The sequence below is a fragment of the Hakea prostrata genome, chromosome 5, assembly GCF_041222555.1.
Source record: "Hakea prostrata isolate BN-2017 chromosome 5, UWA_Hpros_2, whole genome shotgun sequence".
In the NCBI taxonomy this organism is placed as follows: domain Eukaryota; kingdom Viridiplantae; phylum Streptophyta; class Magnoliopsida; order Proteales; family Proteaceae; genus Hakea; species Hakea prostrata.
Genome location: NC_142604.1, coordinates 16,159,933 through 16,179,632, shown reverse-complemented (window position 1 = coordinate 16,179,632; position 19,700 = coordinate 16,159,933). Strand labels below are relative to the sequence as shown.

General features: G+C 38.5%; 4 protein-coding genes and 2 pseudogenes across 5 annotated transcripts; 2 read left to right on the top strand and 4 right to left on the bottom strand.

The window, feature by feature from the left end:
- Nucleotides 1–691: 691 nt before the first annotated feature.
- Nucleotides 692–2,749, bottom strand: LOC149015436 (diphthamide biosynthesis protein 3 pseudogene; annotated as a pseudogene). The gene is made up of 2 exons (XR_016173528.1): nt 2,329–2,749; nt 692–878 (listed from the first exon to the last, which is right to left on the bottom strand). The product of XR_016173528.1 is annotated as a diphthamide biosynthesis protein 3 pseudogene (transcript).
- Nucleotides 2,750–4,164: 1,415 nt separating this feature from the next.
- LOC149015435 (xyloglucan endotransglucosylase/hydrolase protein 22-like) lies at nt 4,165–5,287 on the top strand. Its single transcript, XM_089155120.1, has 3 exons — nt 4,165–4,518; nt 4,600–4,793; nt 4,885–5,287. The coding sequence occupies exons 1-3, from the start codon at nt 4,219–4,221 to the stop codon at nt 5,282–5,284; spliced, it is 894 nt and encodes a 297-aa protein (XP_089011246.1). The 5' UTR covers nt 4,165–4,218; the 3' UTR covers nt 5,285–5,287.
- Nucleotides 5,288–5,293: 6 nt separating this feature from the next.
- LOC149015434 (putative xyloglucan endotransglucosylase/hydrolase protein 23) lies at nt 5,294–7,091 on the bottom strand. The gene is made up of 3 exons (XM_089155122.1): nt 6,470–7,091; nt 6,192–6,385; nt 5,294–6,088 (listed from the first exon to the last, which is right to left on the bottom strand). Exons 1-3 carry the CDS (start codon nt 6,755–6,757, stop codon nt 5,686–5,688), a joined length of 885 nt encoding a protein of 294 aa, XP_089011248.1. The 5' UTR covers nt 6,758–7,091; the 3' UTR covers nt 5,294–5,685.
- Nucleotides 7,092–14,323: 7,232 nt separating this feature from the next.
- LOC149015433 (putative xyloglucan endotransglucosylase/hydrolase protein 23) lies at nt 14,324–15,828 on the top strand. Its single transcript, XM_089154993.1, has 3 exons — nt 14,324–14,653; nt 14,737–14,930; nt 15,037–15,828. Exons 1-3 carry the CDS (start codon nt 14,378–14,380, stop codon nt 15,437–15,439), a joined length of 873 nt encoding a protein of 290 aa, XP_089011119.1. The 5' UTR covers nt 14,324–14,377; the 3' UTR covers nt 15,440–15,828.
- LOC149015432 (xyloglucan endotransglucosylase/hydrolase protein 22 pseudogene) lies at nt 15,758–16,619 on the bottom strand (annotated as a pseudogene).
- Nucleotides 16,620–17,843: 1,224 nt separating this feature from the next.
- On the bottom strand, nt 17,844–19,182 carry LOC149015431 (putative xyloglucan endotransglucosylase/hydrolase protein 23). The gene is made up of 3 exons (XM_089155042.1): nt 18,720–19,182; nt 18,440–18,633; nt 17,844–18,338 (listed from the first exon to the last, which is right to left on the bottom strand). The coding sequence occupies exons 1-3, from the start codon at nt 19,005–19,007 to the stop codon at nt 17,936–17,938; spliced, it is 885 nt and encodes a 294-aa protein (XP_089011168.1). The 5' UTR covers nt 19,008–19,182; the 3' UTR covers nt 17,844–17,935.
- Nucleotides 19,183–19,700: the final 518 nt, after the last annotated feature.

Below are 19,700 nucleotides of genomic sequence, written 5' to 3'. Positions count from 1 at the left end.
AGAAAGGCAACATCGTAATTAGTAAGCTTCCACATAAGTAAGGTTTAGGAGTTGGGGGTGTTTTTTCTATATGCAACCTTACTTCAGCAATTTTTAATACAAGTTGATGTCAATATCGAATTACAATTATGATTAATTAACCATTGCAAACACTAAATCCATGTGTAATACAACTTGAAACTCTCTTACCTATCGTGTCCCTTTCTCCATTTACCTTTCTTAATGGATGGGAATGACTTCATCTAATCAAAGGTTTTAAAAGCAGGAAAGTGCAGAATGCCAAATGGTTTGATGGGAATGACTTCATCTAATTAAAGGTTTTAAAAGCAGGAAAGTGCAGAATACCAAATGGTTTGAGCTTCCTGCAAGCAACAAGAGGACCATGTAGGTAAAAAGATAACATTAGAATCCCATTTCCAATCGAAAATAGACACTATGTACTCAAAAATGGTTGGATTCTCATCTCAATATTTCAAGACAAAAGGTAATCTTTGGAAGCTAGTACTCACAAATGGCAGGTAAATGATAATATTTCATATTACAAGAATGTAATAGAAGCTCATCTTTGAAATTTCTTCAAATATTTCAGGAGCGGAAACTTCTAAGTTGAGTAATAACAAGTGTCACTAAAAATATGTTTTTTGCAGAAAAATCATTCGCCCAATTTTTTTAATCTGCACCATGGATCAAAATCTGAAACGATGAATTCACGTTTTTATCTTAAAACCGCTGCCCTTTGAAGACCTTGATATAAGGCGATAGGGAGCACTTGTAGTTGCTCAAAGGGTGCGGAAGCCTGTGGTCTTTTGCAATACATATGCCATGCAGGAATCAAAAAGACCAAACACTTGTGCGATTCATTGGGATGTTGTGCCGTCCTGCAATAACAAGTAATAACACCAGTAAGCATATCATGCATGACAGCAGCATGTTCATCATAGTTCAGTGAAGATGGTTAGGAATGGTGTATTGTAAAAGCTCCATGGAACCCCATCTTGGGGTAAGAACAAACTCAAACAACAAAATGAGCACATTGAGAGAGAATAGCAACCGAAGGCTGGTTGCACCGCGCCCCGCATGGTGCCCCGTGTGTCTTTAGGATTGGCCCCTCACCGGCGCCCCCCCTCCGTGCACCTCCCTGTGGTGTTCTTCGCCCTCGGCCGCTGGCCCCTGCAATTCTAAGTTCTTGCCTTTGCTGTGGGGTGTCCTCCCCCTGCGGGTTGGGTTTGCCCCCTCCCTCCCCCTTGTTCTGGCTGTTGGTTTCCTTCTCCTCCCCCCCTGGTTGACCTGTGGTCTTTTTGTGTTGTGTCGGTTGTCGTTTCCCCTTCGCCCCCCCCCCCTGTCGCCTTGCCCTCCTGTCGGGTCTCTCCGGTCGGGCCCCGGTGCCTTTTCCCCCTTCCTCTGGGTCCCCCCCCTTTGTGCCTTTTTGCTTATTTGTTTGTTTTTCCTCACCCCCTTCTTGAGAGTGGACTCAATTTAAACAAACCCAGAACTTAAAATTTCTTATCAACTGATTTACATTAGGATGAATCCCTTGAGTTCAGGACAAATTCCCTGGATTCCAATTCCATGCCATGTAACGTGTTACAATATAACATTCATAATCCAATCTAGCAGGGGTCTATTTCCCTTGAATCTTTCTCTTAGGTAGAGACAAATCTCCAAAGGGTTCTGCAAGTAAAGAGAGTTCCTAATGCGAACAACGAAGAGCCTTTAACTAGATAATTAAAATGCAATGTAACCCATAAGTTTTCAACCGCTATTATTTCCTTGTAATGAAACAAGTAAGTTTTAAAATCTTAAATATCAAATTCCTCATATATCTGAGCCATTCTGCATCGAATGCTAAGTACACAAACAATGCCACACAAATCCCATTTCCGTTGCAACATCCTAATCAATACAAGTAGTTAAGGTTTTTTATGCATATGTGCTTTTAGGGACGCCTTAAATAACCATTTGAATGAATTTGGAGTCCCATCATATGACAAACCAATCCTACATACCTCAGATTATTGATGAAATTTATCAAACACAACAAATGGCTTGCATTTAAAATAATGAAATCATTAAATTAGGCACCATCAATTAACATCTTCGGATAAACCTAGAGTATATTTGTTATCTACTCTTCACTATCCATAATGTAATCACCTTCAAGCTCTAACTGATGACTTCTACAGCCTCAAGGCAACAAAAATTTGCGATCCTTTATAAAGAATTCTACGGTTTAACCTAATCGTGCTGATTTCTATTTGTTTTTTTTATAGACTATCAATTTTACAAAACCAGAAAGGGAAATTCGAAGAAGAAAACAAGCGGACTTACCAATATGGCATGAAATTTTCTATGCGACAACAATGGATTGCTGCTTTGAAAGCTCAGGATTACTCTTGCTGGATACTTCTCCCAAGAAATCTTCTATATTGTATATGACGGTTATGTAAAGAGAACAGCTAGGGCAACGAGCGATTACTTCCCCAATTCGTAACTCCTCTTTGGTGATCTCAAACAAGTCACCACACGGGCACGGATAGGTGAAAGCCTTAAGATCTTTATTCCACTCCATGTCTTCGATTTCTACATCATCGTACGACATCGTTGTTCTTCCCTTCCAATCGACTAAACGAATTTTGATTAATGAAACCAAGAAGAACAGATCAGATACGAGGAGAAATGAAGAGATTAGGGTTTATAGAGAGATGGATTAGGGCTTAAAAGTCTTTTACATTGACGGAAGGCTTTCAGAATTCAGGCCATGCCGGTTGAGAATTGCATTCCCGTCCTAATATAAGGAATGCAAGGAATTCATGAAGGAGAGCTGAAACCCATTTTAATTTTTCTCTAGGCTGGGCCTGGGCCTGGGCTTGGGCCTTTTTTTTCAAGCCCATAAATAAGTTGACCTAAACCATTGGGCATTGGATTTGTTGAGTGGTCACTTATCATTTTATTTTTTCGTTTTTTTTTTATTTATTTTTTTTGTCTCTCATATATGCATGGACCTTACCATGGTAAAATTTGCACCACACTCACATCCCTCCATCACATATTTTTAAGGGGAGACTACCCATAATATACGTTGTCAATTCTCAGATATAAATCCCTCATAAATAGACTTCAGATCTTCCACTCTAGAGAGTAGGGTTGTAGACGGATAACTATTTTATCCAACCCTCCACCGCAAAAGAAATTTTTGAAGAAGAACAAAAGGAAATGATAATTCACATATGTTTCTGGATTCAAATTTGTATTCATTTAGGGTTAGGAGTATCTTACTAAAAGGATACAAATATGGTATACCCATTTTTCGACCTATTATCATCCAATCGATCAACTGGTGCTAAATTCTTAAATTTTAAACTTAACTCTCTCAAATAAAATTGTCAACATGTAGTCAAAAACTTGTATTCAATCTTATTTATATCTATTTAAAAGAATCTATATAAAGACTTATCTAGATTCAAATGTCTGTAAACAACTAAATGTCTAAAAACAGATAAGATATTGATCTCAATTCGTCTAAATATAATTGGATGTCGATATAGTATTGTCACTGATCAAATCTGATCTATTTACAACTGGGGGTGGTGGTCTAGTGGTCCCAAACTCATTCCCAAGTGGTTTGGTAAACCTTATGTCCTAGGGTTGAATCCCCTTTACTCCTCTGTTTCTTGCATTGGACAGTTGAGTGCTTTTTGGCCTGGGCATGATTCATATCAGTTTCTGTGGACTATACTAGGCCTGGGGCTCCGCTGACGGGGCTAGTACTTACGCTGGTAGTGCACAGGGCTAATGCTTGCATAGGTCGCACTCGATAGAAAGAATTGTGTTTCATTCACACCTCACAACCACATAGTGCGATAGAAAGAATTGTGTTTCATTCACACCTCACAACCACATATTATGCTTCTTGCCAGTGGAATCCCTTCCCAAGCCATCTTATTATGCTTCGTTCACATCCTTCACTTACCACGCGAGTTCTAGAAACGTGATCCAGAAGCCACCAATGCTGCCAGCTCACGCCCCAGTAAACTCCACAATCCAACCTGCTTCGATCCATCATTGGTTTTACTTCTAATGCTTTCTCCACTTCTACCAAACCCAATATCCACTAGCTTATATATACAACCCAACACGCAGACACATACACAGACAAAACCAACCTTTAGCATCACTAAGTCAATCAACTATTTACCCATTTAGTACTCTCGAGCTTTAATGTCTTCCCTCTCTTCTAGTCTCTCCTTTACTAGCTGCTCATCTTCATTAATGTGGCTGGTTTGTCTACTATTAACATCTATCACAGCTTCTGCTGATGGTAATTTCTACCAAGACACTGACATCACCTGGGGAGATGGTCGAGCTAGAATACTCAACAATGGAGAACTTCTCACTTTGTCTATGGACAAGTCCTCTGGTTCAGGCTTTCAATCCAAAACCCAATATCTTTTTGGTTTATTTAATATGCAGATCAAACTTGTCCCTGGTAACTCAGCTGGCACAGTTACCACCTGCTATGTGAGTTTATCAAGCTTTCTCTTTCAATTTCCATTTAGCTAGAGCTACCTTTGTGGTTAATCTTAATTGATTGTGTTGCAGTTATCATCTCAAGGTACAAACCATGACGAGCTCGACTTCGAATTCCTTGGAAATCTGAGTGGAGATCCTTATGTTGTTCATACTAATATCTACACACAGGGGAAGGGCAACAGGGAACAACAGTTCTATCTCTGGTTCGACCCAACTAAAGACTTCCATAACTATTCTATTCTATGGAACCCTGTTCACATTGTGTAAGTGCAACCATTTTCGCATCTATGTCGAATTCATCCTTAACAAGAAAGACTAACTAATTTCAGGTTTTCGTTTTCAATTTTTTGTTAGTTTCTCTGTAGATGGAATACCTATCAGAGAATTCAAGAACACAGAGTCATCTACTGGTGTTCCTTACCCAAAGGACCAGCCAATGAGACTGTATGGTAGCATTTGGAATGCAGATGATTGGGCTACAAGGGGAGGCCTTGTGAAGACGAACTGGAGTCAAGCTCCCTTCACAGCTTCCTATAGAAACTATAAAGCTGATGGTTGCGTTTGGTCTTCTGGTAGCTCCTCATCATCTTCATGTGCTTCTTCCTCAAAGAATAACACTTGGATGTATCAAGAGATGGATTCAAGTAAACTCAAATGGGTGCAACAGAACTATATGATCTACAACTATTGCACTGACACCAAGCGATTCCCACAAGGTCTTCCTTCAGAGTGCTCTATCAATACCAAGAGCTGATGAACCAGAGAAGGCTTCGTTACTACATTCTACTGTACCATGAGAAAGAGAAACACAGTGATTATTGTGAGAACTTATGTTGAATGGCATTAAAATAAAAGATGAAATTGATTGATTATGCTGGAATATAAGAGATCATAAGCATGTCAATGAAATCTTCTTGTACAAAATACTACGTCAAAGCATGTTTTTTTGTGAGAATTTGTTTTCTGTTGTTGGAAAGATAATCATACATTACGAAAAATAAAAGAATTTTGTCACATTGATTTTACAGAAGGAGAAAAATAAAAGAATTTTGTCACATTGATATTACAGAAGGAAAAAAATAAATGAATCAATGAATGAATAACAGAGTGATCATGTCTATTCTCAAGCCTCTGCGTGTATGTAGATCGATGAGATTAAGCGGTGATGGTACATTCAGCAGGAAAGCCCTGAGGAAAGCGTTTTGCGTCGGTGCAGTAGTTGTAGATCATGTAGTTCTTCTGAACCCATGTCAATCTTTCTTGGCTTGTTGAATCCAGCTCTTGCGAGTACCAGCCGTCACCAGATGCAGAAGACGGAGAATTCGAGTTGCAAGAAGACGACCCAGAAGACCAAACACAGGCATCTGCATTGAAGTTGCTATAGGAAGCTGTGAATGGAGCTTGGGTCCAGTCTGTTTTGATGAGCCCACCCCTCGTAGCCCAGTCATCTGCATTCCAGAGACTTGAGTAGATCCTCATGGGTTGGTTCTTTGGAAAGGGAACACCCTTGGACTCTAAATTCTTGAACTCTCTAATGGGAGTTCCATCAACAGAGAAGCTGAAAGTAAAGAAGAAAAAATTAAAAATCCAAATGAGATCAGAACATCAGAAATTAAACTGGAGATGGTACTCAAAACTGGGTGGATTTGATCAATGCTTACATGATTCGTTGGGGATTCCAGAGGATGGAGTAGGTGTGGAAGTCAGCAGTTGGGTCGAACCAGAGATGGAACTGCTGCTCTCTGTTGCCTTTCCCTTGACTGAACACATTAGTGTGAAGAATGTAAGGATCTCCACTAAGGTTTCCCAAGAATTCAAAATCAATCTCATCCCATGATGCCCCTTTTGAAGATAACTGCAACAGAATATCACTTTTTGAATGAGAAACCATTTTAGAACAGAGATGGAAAATTTAAGAGAGGAGTTAACGGGAGCTTACATAATAGGCAGTGACAGTTCCAGCAGAGTTGCCAGCGACGAGCTTGAGCTGCATATCAATCTTCCCAAACAGATATTCATTATTGGATTGAAAACCTGAGCCAGAAGCTTTGTCAAGAGACAGAGTGAGAAGGTCCCCATTGTTGAGAATCTTGGCACGACCATCGCCCCAAGTGAGAGTGAAATCTTGGTTGAAATTACTTGCAGAGACCGCCATTAAAGAGATGCCCAATAAGACAGACACCGACACTAATGAAACAGTGAAGGAAGAGGAAGAAGAAATCGCCATGTGAGCTACAATGAGTGGATATCCTGAAATGGGAGGAGAGGTGTTTGCCCTAAATCTGTAGTGAGTCTTTGTTGTTGTGGTTGCAGTGCAAGTCTATGCATTTATATACAAGAGGGTTGGCAGGGAGTAGAGGAGAGAATTGAATTCCTGGAAGGGAAGGAAAAAAGGCGGTAGAAAATTCATGGGCTCATAAGTTGAGAGCGCAGCGAATGAAATTTGAGCTGTTCGCAGCTGGATCCAAATGAGTAACAGCCTGGAAAAGGCAAGGTTCTCATAGAAATTGGAAGGTACCCTTCGTTTTCCAATTTCCATTACGCGGGGTGCCTTCCAACCAATGGCAGATGCCGAAAAAGGAGAAGAAACTGGGGATCTGCTTCTTCACTGGCTGATTCGCTGCAAGTATGTTCAGGAAAGTGCACTACTACGGTTAAATTATTTGGTTTTCTTTTTTTTCTTTTAATATATTCGTAGATACCTCTCCTTCATATGTAAATAGTTAATTAAAGCTTATCAAAAAAATAACAAAAAGTTGAATTAAAAAAAAAATACTAAATGACCGCCTCCCTGATGTGAACTCATCGACATGTATTGGAACCGAATTTGCCATTACCAATCCACTACGTTGCATTTATCTTATTTTATATAAAGTGGGGGTATTGAGTCAAGTCTTATGGAATATTAAACTCTTGACATGTGACATGGTGGTCTTTGTCAAATAATTCAACTCTTTAGGCTGCGTTTGTTTGCTGGAATAAAGGTGGGGTGAGAAAAATTCTTGAAAAAAATGTAGATTTTTTACTTTTCCTTTAAATCCCAAAATGGTAGATTGTTTAGTTGTTTAGAGTGGGAAAGTGAGAGATAAGTTTTCTTGAATGATTCTTGTCTGTTGATATGGCAGCCTAACTTTCCCACCCCACATATTTTGTGGAATTTTATGGGAAAGTTGGGAAAAGTAAAAAGTGGGACCCACTCTATCACTTTTCTACAAAACCCTTTCATTTCATTCTCCCTTATCCCACTACATATGGGACCCAAATATTTTTTTTTCACACCCCATCTTTGCAAACAAACGCATTAATTTTATATATAACGACCTTGTTTGGAGTCTTCCATGACACATTTAGGAGAACAGACTTACTTTTGAGCATTTCTAATCCACTTGATCAATGTTTAGAGGTGGGACCATCTTCCTAAATTTGAGGTGAAAGGGTGTGAGGAGCGTATAATTGAATACCAATTCTAATAGTTTTTTGTTCTTTTGAAAATGTAGTTCATATTTTACCACATGTAGTCCGGATATCTTTCCTCATGTCTAGTGTCATCTTGGTCTGTGTATCATTCTCCACCTAGGAATGTTATTCTTCACGAACTAGTTATCTCTGTTGGACTAATATTTCATAACCCTATGGTCGTACATATGCTTAGGTGGACGCTCTTGTCTCTCCTCACGGATTGGTTACCTATGTTAAACGACTACGAGCTCAAACCTTCCATATATGCAACATTATCATTGCATGATAACATTGGGTATATATCTTCTCATGGACTTGATACCTCTGTTGGATGTCCACAGGACCCAACCACTATTATGATGGGTAATTTGGATTTAATACTCTTGTTGAATGGGTAGTAACATGCAAAATGTAATCTGGTCATGCATCTAGATACCTATATATAATGCACATAAATGACTAAATGAATGCAAAGGCATTAGGGGCAATGGGTAAACCCACGACTCCAAGTTGACATATAAGTAATGATTTACCACCCAATTCCCAACATATCAATTTCACAATCATCAATTGAATGAATTGAATAATTACATAAGCATAAAATATCATATTACATTCTATCTGTGCATAGTCTCACATACAATTCATAAAAATATATACAACATTTGCAATAACAATAATTAAAATTAATCAAATATACAAATACATGATAATGTATTCATCATCTTTCAATGACAAAATGATCTCCTAGACTCCAAGGAAAACCTACAATTTAAAGTATTAACAAGCTACAAGAACTCTAGAAAATATGTAGATAGATTAAATTAGGTTCAAGTTAGAGACAAGAATAAACATCAATTGGACAAAAACCATGCACCCGAGCAAGGGCCGGTTGGTCAGAGCCGGTCGACCACGGGCAGCTTGCCTCGATTGATTGCCCCATGGCTGCAAACCAAAATGCCTCTTCTTGCTCTATTTCGAAACCCAAACTAATGTGGACTTTTAGGACTTCAATGAATTAGTAATAATATCTCAAAAACACCTTCCAAACACTCAAATAAGTCTCCAACTAAAAAGTCCCAATTTAGTTAACAGAGTCTTGCCCACGGACATCTGTGAGATGATGAATTGGTCTCAAATGAAATGAATAACACAATCCATCACTCATTAAAGTTGGAAGACCTAAAGGTAAACATGAACAACCATTCAAATCCAACCAACTACTACAACCACTACAATCATTGCATACAATCATCTTAAATACCTCAAAATAATGGTTGCAGAGAGGGTTTTAGAGGTTTCCTTACTTCAACACGCAATTATCATTGTGATTAGCGCTTTGGCGTCGTCAATCATGCAAAGATTCCACTAAACCCCAAGTTTTTTTCCTTTCCCAACCTTTCAACCTCCAAAGAATATGAAAACAATTCATGTATGAGGCTAAAGAACATTAAGATTAGGTTTCTAGACTTGAAAACCAGAAAATACGCTTCTCTAGGTAGAGGCCGATCAGTTAGTTTGATCAACCGCCCCTATATCTTCTTCATTCAAAAGCAGTTTCCGATGAGCTTTGCAGGGTAGAAACCTCTAATTATGCTTAACTCAATGGTATACTTAACCTTGGCATTGGAGTCGTCTTACTTCGGTTTCCGTGTATGACAAAAATGCCTTTTTAACATATTCAGGTGGACTTTTCTCTCTTTTTAAAAATCCAAAATGGTGGCCCTTTCATCTCCTTCATCATCGTATCCATGGGATCAATTTTTGGACACATGGCCTCGACTTTGATGGTCCATAGCTGCCTTCTACTAGCACTCCAAGTTCATGAACCTAAGATGAAGATTTATCGAGTTAGGATTTTAGGGGATTCTACAACAGCAAATATGGTGCAGAGTCCATCTTCTCAATGGATTCAACTGTAGCTCTAAAAATTCTTGGTCAACTAAACTGAGTTGGGTCCAGGGACATTTCAATGGTGAATCATTAATATCTCAAGTCTACCTACTTAGTTTTGTTTATACAGTTTATCAGCGAATGATACTCAAAACAGATTTACCAACTTAATAAAGCCCATTGTTGACAATTCAATTAACAAAACATTCTTTCAGAGGGGGTAGATTAAGGTAAATTTTGTATCACCTTATTCTTAAGGGACTTTGTTGGGAGAAGTCGCTTGATTAAGGATGTCAATTGCATATCGAAACCGTCTAACCGTACCGAACTACGCCGTCTAAAACCGCACCATACCATACCATTCAAAATTCGGTATGGTACGTATCGAAACTGAATTTATTCGGTATGGTTCCGGTTTTAGGTACTCATACTGTCAATATGTACCAAAACCGTACCAAATTAGTACCATACCAAATTAAGGGATATAAATTGTAATTTTGCAATTAAAACACTTTACCTTTACCCTATCCCTAATTTCGTATTTCAGTTTTTTGTTTCATCCTTCACTCATCTTCTTAGATTTATTTGTTTTGTCTCTGTTAATATCAAATTCTATCGATTGGTCGACCGCAATTTCATTATGATTTTAATAAATTAATAACAAAAATGGCATAAGTTCATTCGTACTAAAACTGTACCGCACTAGGTACTGTATTTACACCATTTTTTGTACCGATTTAATACCGAAACCATACCGAACTATTTTTGCAAATACCGAAACCGTACCGTACAGTGTAAATTCAGTACGATACAGTTTTGGTTTTTGCTACTCAAAAGTTGGTACCGTACCGAATTACCAAAACCGTACCGATTGACACCCTTACGCTCGATGAGTGATGGCTGGGTGTCGATCCATTTTAATGGCCAAGGTGGCTACGGAGTGATAGGGAGGAATAAACATGGAGACCTGAGTTTATAATCCTCGGTGCAGCTCAGGATGACAACATTAATCGATTGGAACGATCGACCATCGCGATGACAAAAAGACATCAGCATGCTCAAGTGTGCTTTGACTCTCTCGGTGCCCATCTCAATTATCAAATGGCGTGCTCAAGTGTGCTCTGACTCTCTCGGTGCCATCTCAATTATCAATGACTCATTTTGCAGTTCCGTGGTTCTTTACGATTAATAGAGAACATCAGAGAGATGTCACAAAGGTTTTGTGCTTGTACATCCAGCCTAGCTCGCGAGCTCAACGCCTGTTCCAATTTTCTGGCCAGCTTTGTAGATACTTGGGTGAGGTGGAGTTGAATTGTAATCACTTGTGGACGGCTCTCCTTGTGTTATCGCGGGATGATACTGCTGGTTAATTACATTATAGACTTTAAAATTCCTGTATAATTTACAACAATATCCTATAAATGAACTACCTTTTCAGAAGGGGAAAAAAATAATAATAATTTTCATCTATACCCCTCTGGTCTAGGTGACTTTTATTTCAGTTTACGTATTCTTTGGCATATGGCTCCCATGTGGTTTCAATAAATGATTAAAGAAGGACAAGCTTAACAAAAATCATTAGTTTAATAATTTTTTTGACGAAAATACCGTTGTTTTTTTAATTCCAATTTATTGCTTTATTTTTTTCCCTTTCTTTTTAATAAGTTACTTTCTTTTATTCAATCTACCAAAACAAAAAACAATTAAAAAAAAACTCAAACAAATTCAGGGACGATGCCCAGTTCAGAAAATCAACCCAAAAAATGAGATAAAATGAAAAAAATGCAGTAAAAATAAATGCTACCTCGGGGGTTGGTCCAAATGGTAGGCTTGGTTACTTGCGGTTTCGGTGTCGATCCTTGTGGTGAAAATTCCCGCTCGGAGACTCACCCACCACCATGTGTCGTGGGGTGACCACGGTTTATAACTGGGTTGGCAAACCCAAAAAAAAAAAAAAAAAGAGAGATGCTACAGCTGGTTTCTCTTGATTCGGGCCGTGCCTAGATCAGAAACTCTAGTCCACATAAGCTTCATCACCAAACCAGTAACTTCAAAAATAAACATCTTGAGAATTTAAAACAATGAAGGAAGCAAGAAAAACCAAGGTAATATTAACCTTAGCAAAAAAAAATCTCAAACGATGAGGGAAAGCAAAATCCAAAAGAGGGAAAACATTAATCCCAATAGAAAAAAACTTATTCAAAATCAAAAGCTTTGTTAAGGATCGTAGAGAATCGTGGAGCAGAAGATGGGAGAGAAGAGAGATCAATCAACAGCGATTTGGTCCCATGTTGAATCAACAGCCTCGATAACCAGAATACCCCGTTTTCGAATTTGATATCCTAGAATTGGTCCATCTTCCTCTTCCTAAACTTGATATCCCAAGTTTTCCAGGACTTTGAAACGTAATGCTGCAAAGGTCTTGCAAAACCTTTGCTAAGAATTTGGTCTTGAAATCTCAAACCTAAACATTTGCTAAGAATTTGCTGCCATTGCTTCCAAATCTAATTTCAAAATGGAACAAAGGATTCAAGAGGAGATTCAAAACCTCGAGGATCGAAACCAAGACGTCCAAAAAATGAAGAGCCAAATGAATAGTTTGTTGACATTTCGCCTTCGTTTTGAGATATTGCAGAGGGTGGAGCTTTCAAGCTTCAACTTGCATATTCACTTTCGTTTGGAGATGGAGTTATTTGCTAGAATTTTTTTTTAATTGTTTTTTGTTTTGGTAGATTGAAGAAAAGAAAGAAGTTTATTAAAAGGAAAAAAAAAACTAAAACAATTAAATCAAAAAAATAACAAGGGTATTTTTGTCACAAAATTATTAAATTAATGGTTTCTGTTGAGTTTGTCCTTATTTAATTATTTATTGAAACTACAGGGGAGCCATATGTAAAAGAAAACTTAAACTGGACCAAAAGTGACTTGAACCAAACCTCAGGGTCAGATGAAAATTACCCAAAAAAAAATATACAAAGGTTGTTATTCGATTATACACTCCTCACACCTTTTCACCAAAATTTGGGAAGATGATCCCACCTTTTGACATTGATAAAGTGGATTAGAAATGCTCAGAAATAAGCTGTTCTCCTAAATGTGTCATGGAGGATTCCAAGCAACATTGATACATGTAACTTCAAGGAATTGGCCCAGTTGATAAAGACCAATGCTTCACATGTCAATGGTTTAAATCTCCTTAAAACTAGACTCAATACCCCACCGTATATATAAAATAGTTATTTGTCCTACATATAAAGCTATCCCATGAGAATGTAACCTTGACGAACCAAAGATCTCGCATTTGGAATCCAACAGCCTAGTTCTGAGGAGTTACTTGCACAGGCTCAAAGATCCTAAAATCAGTTTGCTGCAGCTCACCCAGGATTGTTCTCCTCCTGTGATCACCTTAATTAGATCAAGGTTTCTGAAGTATGGATACCACTGCAAGCTCCATATTTGAGATCTCTGTGCCCTACCAATTGGCTCACTCGGAGGTCTTGGTGTTATTATACGTGATCATCGAGGTATCCCTATTTTTGCTTTTTCTCAAAATGATAATGTCACTTATGCACGGATGGGAGAGGCCTTGCAGTTAAGGAAGGAGTTTCAGTAGCAGCTTAGCAGGGTTTTGTTCATTGTGAGGTGGTCGGTTGCCTTCGTTAATTCATCCGCTAATGCCCGACTCTTTCCCCCGGTTCGGAGATAATTGAGGAGATTCGATTCCTCTTAGAGGCTTTCACCAACTTAAAGTTTGGTCATATCATTAAGGATGCTAATAGAGTAGTACATTCTCTAGCACAGCATGCCCTGTCCTTAGCAGGCCAGACAGTATGGCAATTATCTGAATCTTGACTTCTTGATGTTTGTAATCAGGATGCTTTGTATAACCCCTGCTCTTCTATTCAATAAAGATCTGAATTACCAAAAAAAAAACATGACGAACCGTAGTACCCAAAAAGAATAAAAAATAAGATAAATGCAAGGTAGTGGATTGGTAATGGCAAATTCGGTTCCAAATACATGTAGATTCACACCAGGGAGGCAATCATTGAGGTATTTATGAATATACAAAAAGAAAAGAAAGAAAACCAAATAATTTAACATGTGCACTTTCGTGAACATATTCGCAGCGAATCCCCAGTTCCGTCTCTTTGTCGGCGTCTACCATTACCGTTGGCAGCAGCGCAAAGTCTCACTCGGAAAACGAAGAGTAACTTCCAATTTCTATGCGAACCTTGCCTTTTCCAGCCTGTCACTCATTTGATCCAACTGTGAACAGCTCAAATTTCATTCGCTGCGCTCTCAACTTACGAGCCCATGAGCTTTCGACTGCCTTTCTTCTCTTCCACGAATTCACTTCTCTCCTCTACTCCCTCCCAACCCTCTGTATATAAATGTATAGACTTGTACTGCAACCACAACAACAAAGTCTCACTACAGATTTATATCCAACACCTTTCCTCCCATTTCAGGATATCCACTCATTCTAACTCTCATGGCGATTTCTTCTTCCTCTTCCCTCACTTTGGTATCTGTCTTATTGGGCATTTCTTTAATGGCTGTCTCTGCAAGTAATTTCAACCAAGATTTCACTCTCACTTGGGGCGACGGTCGTGCCAAGATTCTCAACAATGGGGACCTTCTCACTCTGTCTCTTGACAAGGCTTCTGGCTCAGGTTTTCAATCCAATAATGAATATCTGTTTGGAAAGATTGATATGCAGCTCAAGCTCGTCCCTGGCAACTCAGCTGGAACGGTCACAGCCTATTATGTAAGCTCCGGTTGACTCCTCACTTCAATTTTCCATCTCTGTTCTCAAATGATTTCTAATTCAAAAGTGGTATTCTGTTGCAGTTATCTTCAAAAGGGGCATCATGGGATGAGATAGACTTTGAATTCTTGGGAAACCTCAGTGGAGATCCTTACATTCTTCACACTAACGTGTTCGGTCAAGGGAAAGGCAACAGAGAGCAGCAGTTCTATCTCTGGTTCGACCCAACTGCCGACTTCCACACCTACTCCATCCTCTGGAATCCCCAACGAATCATGTAAGCATTATATATGTAAACCTATCCAAATCTGAAGTATCATCTCCAGTTTAATTTCTTAATTTCTGATGTTCTGGTCTCATTTCGATATTTTTTTTACTTTCAGATTCTCTGTTGATGGAACTCCCATTAGAGAATTCAAGAATTTAGAGTCCAAGGGTGTTCCCTTCCCAAAGAACCAACCCATGAGGATCTACTCAAGTCTCTGGAATGCAGATGACTGGGCTACGAGGGGTGGGCTCATCAAAACAGACTGGACCCAAGCTCCATTCACAGCTTCCTATCGCAACTTCAATGCAGATGCCTGTGTTTGGACTTCTGGGTCGTCTTCCTGCAACTCCAATTCTACCTCCTCTGCATCTGGTAACAGTTGGTACTCCCAAGAGCTGGATTCAACCAGCCAAGAAAGATTGACATGGGTTCAGAAGAACTACATGATCTACAACTACTGCACCGACGCGAAACGCTTTCCTCAGGGCTTTCCTGCTGAATGTACCATCACTGCTTAATCTCATCGATCTCCATACACGCAGAGGCTTGAGAATAGACACGATCACTCTGTTATTCATTCATTGATTCATTTATTTTTTTCCTTCTGTAAAATCCATGTAACAAAATTCTTTTATTTTTCATAGTATATGATTATATTTTCTACGACAGAAAACAAATTCTCACAAAAAAACATGCTTTGACTTACTATTTTGTACAAGAAGATTTCATTGACATGCTTATGATCTCTTATATTCCAGAATAATCAATCAATTTCATCTTTTATTTAATGCCCTTCAACATAAGTTCTCTCAAAGATCACTTTGTGTTTCTCTTTCTCATGGTACAATAGAATGTAGTAACGAAACCTTCTCTGGTTTATCAGCTGTTGGTATTGATAGAGAACTCTGGAAGAAGACCCCTTGTGGGAATCGCTTGGTATCAGTGCAATAGTTGTAGATCATATAGTTCTGTTCCACCCATTTGAGTTTACTTGAATCCATCTCTTGATACATCCAAGTGTCATTCTTTGAGGACGAAGCACATGAAGATGATGAGGAGCTACCAGAAGACCAAACACAACCATCAGCTTTATAGTTTCTATAGGAAGCTGTGAAGGGAGCTTGACTCCAGTTCGTCTTCACAAGGCCTCCCCTTCTAGCCCAATCATCAGCATTCCAAATTCCACCATGAAGTCTCATTGGTTGGTTCTTCAGGTAAGGACACCAGTAGTAGATGACTCTGTCCTCTGGAATTTTCTGATAGGTATTCCATCCACATTGAAACTAAGAAAAAATTGAAAACCAAGATCAAAAATGAGATGTTGCTCAAGGCTAGCTTTCAAGGGTGAATTCGACGTAAATGTGAAAAGGGTTGCACTTGCACAACGCGAAGAGAGATCCATAGAATAGAGTAGTTTTGAAAATCTTCTGTTAGGTCGAACTATGGATAGAATTGTCATTCCTTATTGCCCTTTCCCTGTGTGTAGATATTAGTGGTTTGACTTATAGGAAAAAGGGAAAAGAAAGGGGGGGGGGGGGGGGGAGGTGTTAAAGGTAAAATGGGAGGGGAAAAGAGAGAGAGTTTTTGTTTTGGGGTTTTTTTTTTTTTTTAAAAAAAAAAAAGGCCCCCCAACAAAAAAAACAAGGATTCCGCATGATGCTCAGGGCTTGGTTTTGTCTGTCTATTACTTGTCTGCATGGTGGGTTGGGTTCTATATACATATGTGAGTGGTTATTGGGTTTTGTAGAAGTGGAGAAAGCAATAGAAGTAAACCAAGGAGGGATGGAGGCAGGGACACTGGGATTGCCCAAGTTGGCAGTGTTGAGTGGCTTCTGGAATTAAAATCAAGTTTCAAGTGAAGAAAGTCAACTATTGGGATTTGGTAATTATTTTTAAAAAAAAAAATTTAAATCTTATTGAGTAATTTTTTTTAAATCTAACCATCTGAAAAAAAATTCCTGTTTTTAATATACCAAATCAAATTTAAATTTTAAATTCAAACCCAACAAAATACAAACTCTACCCTAGAATTCAAAACACAAGAAAATAGGAGAGTTGTATTATATCTAGAATTTTAGACTCTTTAACACCTGCAACATTTTTTGAAAAGTTCCATTGATATTGACACTAGAAATGTGTATTGTGGGTTTCACTTGCTTTTGTTTTTCTAAGAATCTAATATCAATTTTGAATTATTATCAATAAGGTTTTCTTTCTAAAAATTAGTACTAAAAATTTTGTAATTATTATTCAGCCCCTCCGGTGTTGAATCCTAGGTCCACCTGTGACTTTATGGTAGGTTTTGGAATGCAGATGATTGGGCTACTAGGATAGTTTAGTCTTTTGGTAGCTCTCTTCATAGTTTTCTATAGAGACTATAAAGTTGATGGTTGCATTTGGCTTTTGTAGATATTCATCATCTTCATGTGTCTTCAAGAATAGCACTTGGATGTATCAAGAGATGGATTCAAATAAACTCAAATGAGTGCAAAAGAACCATATGATCTACAACCCCTGCACTGATACCAAGCGATACCATGAGAAAGAGAAACACACAGTGACTATTGAGAAACTTTATGTTGAATGGCATTAAAATAGAAAATGATATTGATTCGTTATAATGGAATATAAAGTGATAAGGGAGTGAACTGTAATTTCTATACTCTTAGAGGGCAAGGTCATACAAAATAGAAACAAGTCAAAATAAATCAAAAGCATAACTGCATAAGCATGTTAATGAAATCTTCTTCTACCAAAAAAAAAGTCAATGAAATATTCTTATACAAAATAGTATGCAGAAACAAGTTTTTTTTCTAATATTTTTTCTTTAGAAAATTTGTTTATGTTGTGGGAAATATAATCAATAAACAAATAAAAGAATTTGGTTACATGGATTTTACAAAAGGGCCAAAAAAAAAAAAAAAAAAAAAGTAAATAAATAAATCAATGAATGAATTAATAACTGAGTGATCATGTAGGTTCTCGAGCCTCTGCGTGTATGGAGATCGATGAGATTAAGCGGTGATGGTACATTCAGCAGGAAAGCCCTGAGGAAAGCGTTTTGTGTCGGTGCAGTAGTTGTAGATCATGTAGTTCTTCTGAACCCATGTCAATCTTTCTTGGCTTGTTGAATCCAGCTCTTGCGAGTACCAGCTGTTACCAGATGCAGAGGAAGGTGAATTGGAGTTGCAGGAAGACGACCCAGAAGACCAAACACAGGCATCTGCATTGAAGTTCCGGTAGGAAGCTGTGAATGGAGCTTGGGTCCAGTCTGTTTTGATGAGTCCACCCCTGGTAGCCCAGTCATCTGCATTCCAGAGACTTGAGTAGATCCTCATGGGTTGGTTCTTTGGGAAGGGAACACCCTTCGACTCTAAATTCTTGAATTCTCTAATGGGAGTTCCATCAACAGAGAATCTGAAAGTAAAATATCGAGATGAGATCAGAAAATCAGAAATTAAGAAATAAACTGGAGATGATACTTCAGACTTGGATAGGTTTACATATATATTGCTTACATGATTCGTTGGGGATTCCAGAGGATGGAGTAGGTGTGGAAGTCGGCAGTTGGGTCGAACCAGAGATAGAACTGCTGCTCTCTGTTGCCTTTCCCTTGACCGAACACGTTAGTGTGAAGAATGTAAGGATCTCCACTGAGGTTTCCCAAGAATTCAAAGTCGATCTCATCCCATGATGCCCCTTTTGAAGATAACTGCAACAGAATAACACTTTTGAATTAGAAATCATTTGAGAACAGAGATTGAAAACTGAAGTACTGAGGAGTCAACTGGAGCTTACATAATAGGCCGTGACAGTTCCAGCTGAGTTGCCAGGGACGAGCTTGAGCTGCATATCAATCTTGCCAAAAAGATATTCATTATTGGATTGGAAACCTGAGCCAGAAGCTTTGTCAAGAGACAGAGTGAGAAGGTCCCCATTGTTGAGAATCTTGGCACGACCATCGCCCCAAGTGAGAGTGAAATCTTGGTTGAAATTACTTGCAGAGACAGCCATTAAAGAAATGCCCAATAAGACAGACACCAACACTAATGAAACAGTGAAGGAAGAGGAAGAAAAAGCAGCCATGAGAGCTAGAAACAGTGGATATGCTAAACTTGAAGGAAGGTGTTTGCTCTAAATCTGCAGTGAGACTGAGTTGTTGTAGCTGCATTGGAAGTCTATACATTTATATACAAGAAGGTTGGCAGCAAGTAGAGGAGAGAAGTGAATTCGAGAACTCATGGACTCGAATGAAATTTGAGCTGTTCACAGTTGGATCCAAATGAGTAACAGCCTGGAAAAGGCAAGGTTCCCAACTTCCCATAGAAAATGGAAGTCACCCTTCACTTTCTCTCACGCGGTGTGCATTCAAATTTCCAACCAATGGTAGATGCCGACAAAGAGACGAAATCGGGTAGCTGCTTCTTCAATGGCTGTGTAGGGTATCCAATGAACTAATGAAGCCATGACCATTCTGATCCGCTGCAGGTATGTTCAGGAAAGTGCTGCAAAATTATTTGGTTTTCTATTTTTTGTTAAATGTGTAAATTGGTACTTCTTAATTCTCATTCATACGTAAATAGTCAAAGAAAAATATTAAATGACTGGCCCACAGATGTGAACTCATCTGAATTGGCCATGACCAACCCACTACCTTGCATTTATTATTTTAAGTTATTTAGGTTTGAGTCACTTATTATGGGCTAGAATCTCGGATTGTGTTATTTAAATGCTTAAAATTAATTTTGGGTTACAAGTGAACTAACGTGGTCAAATTCA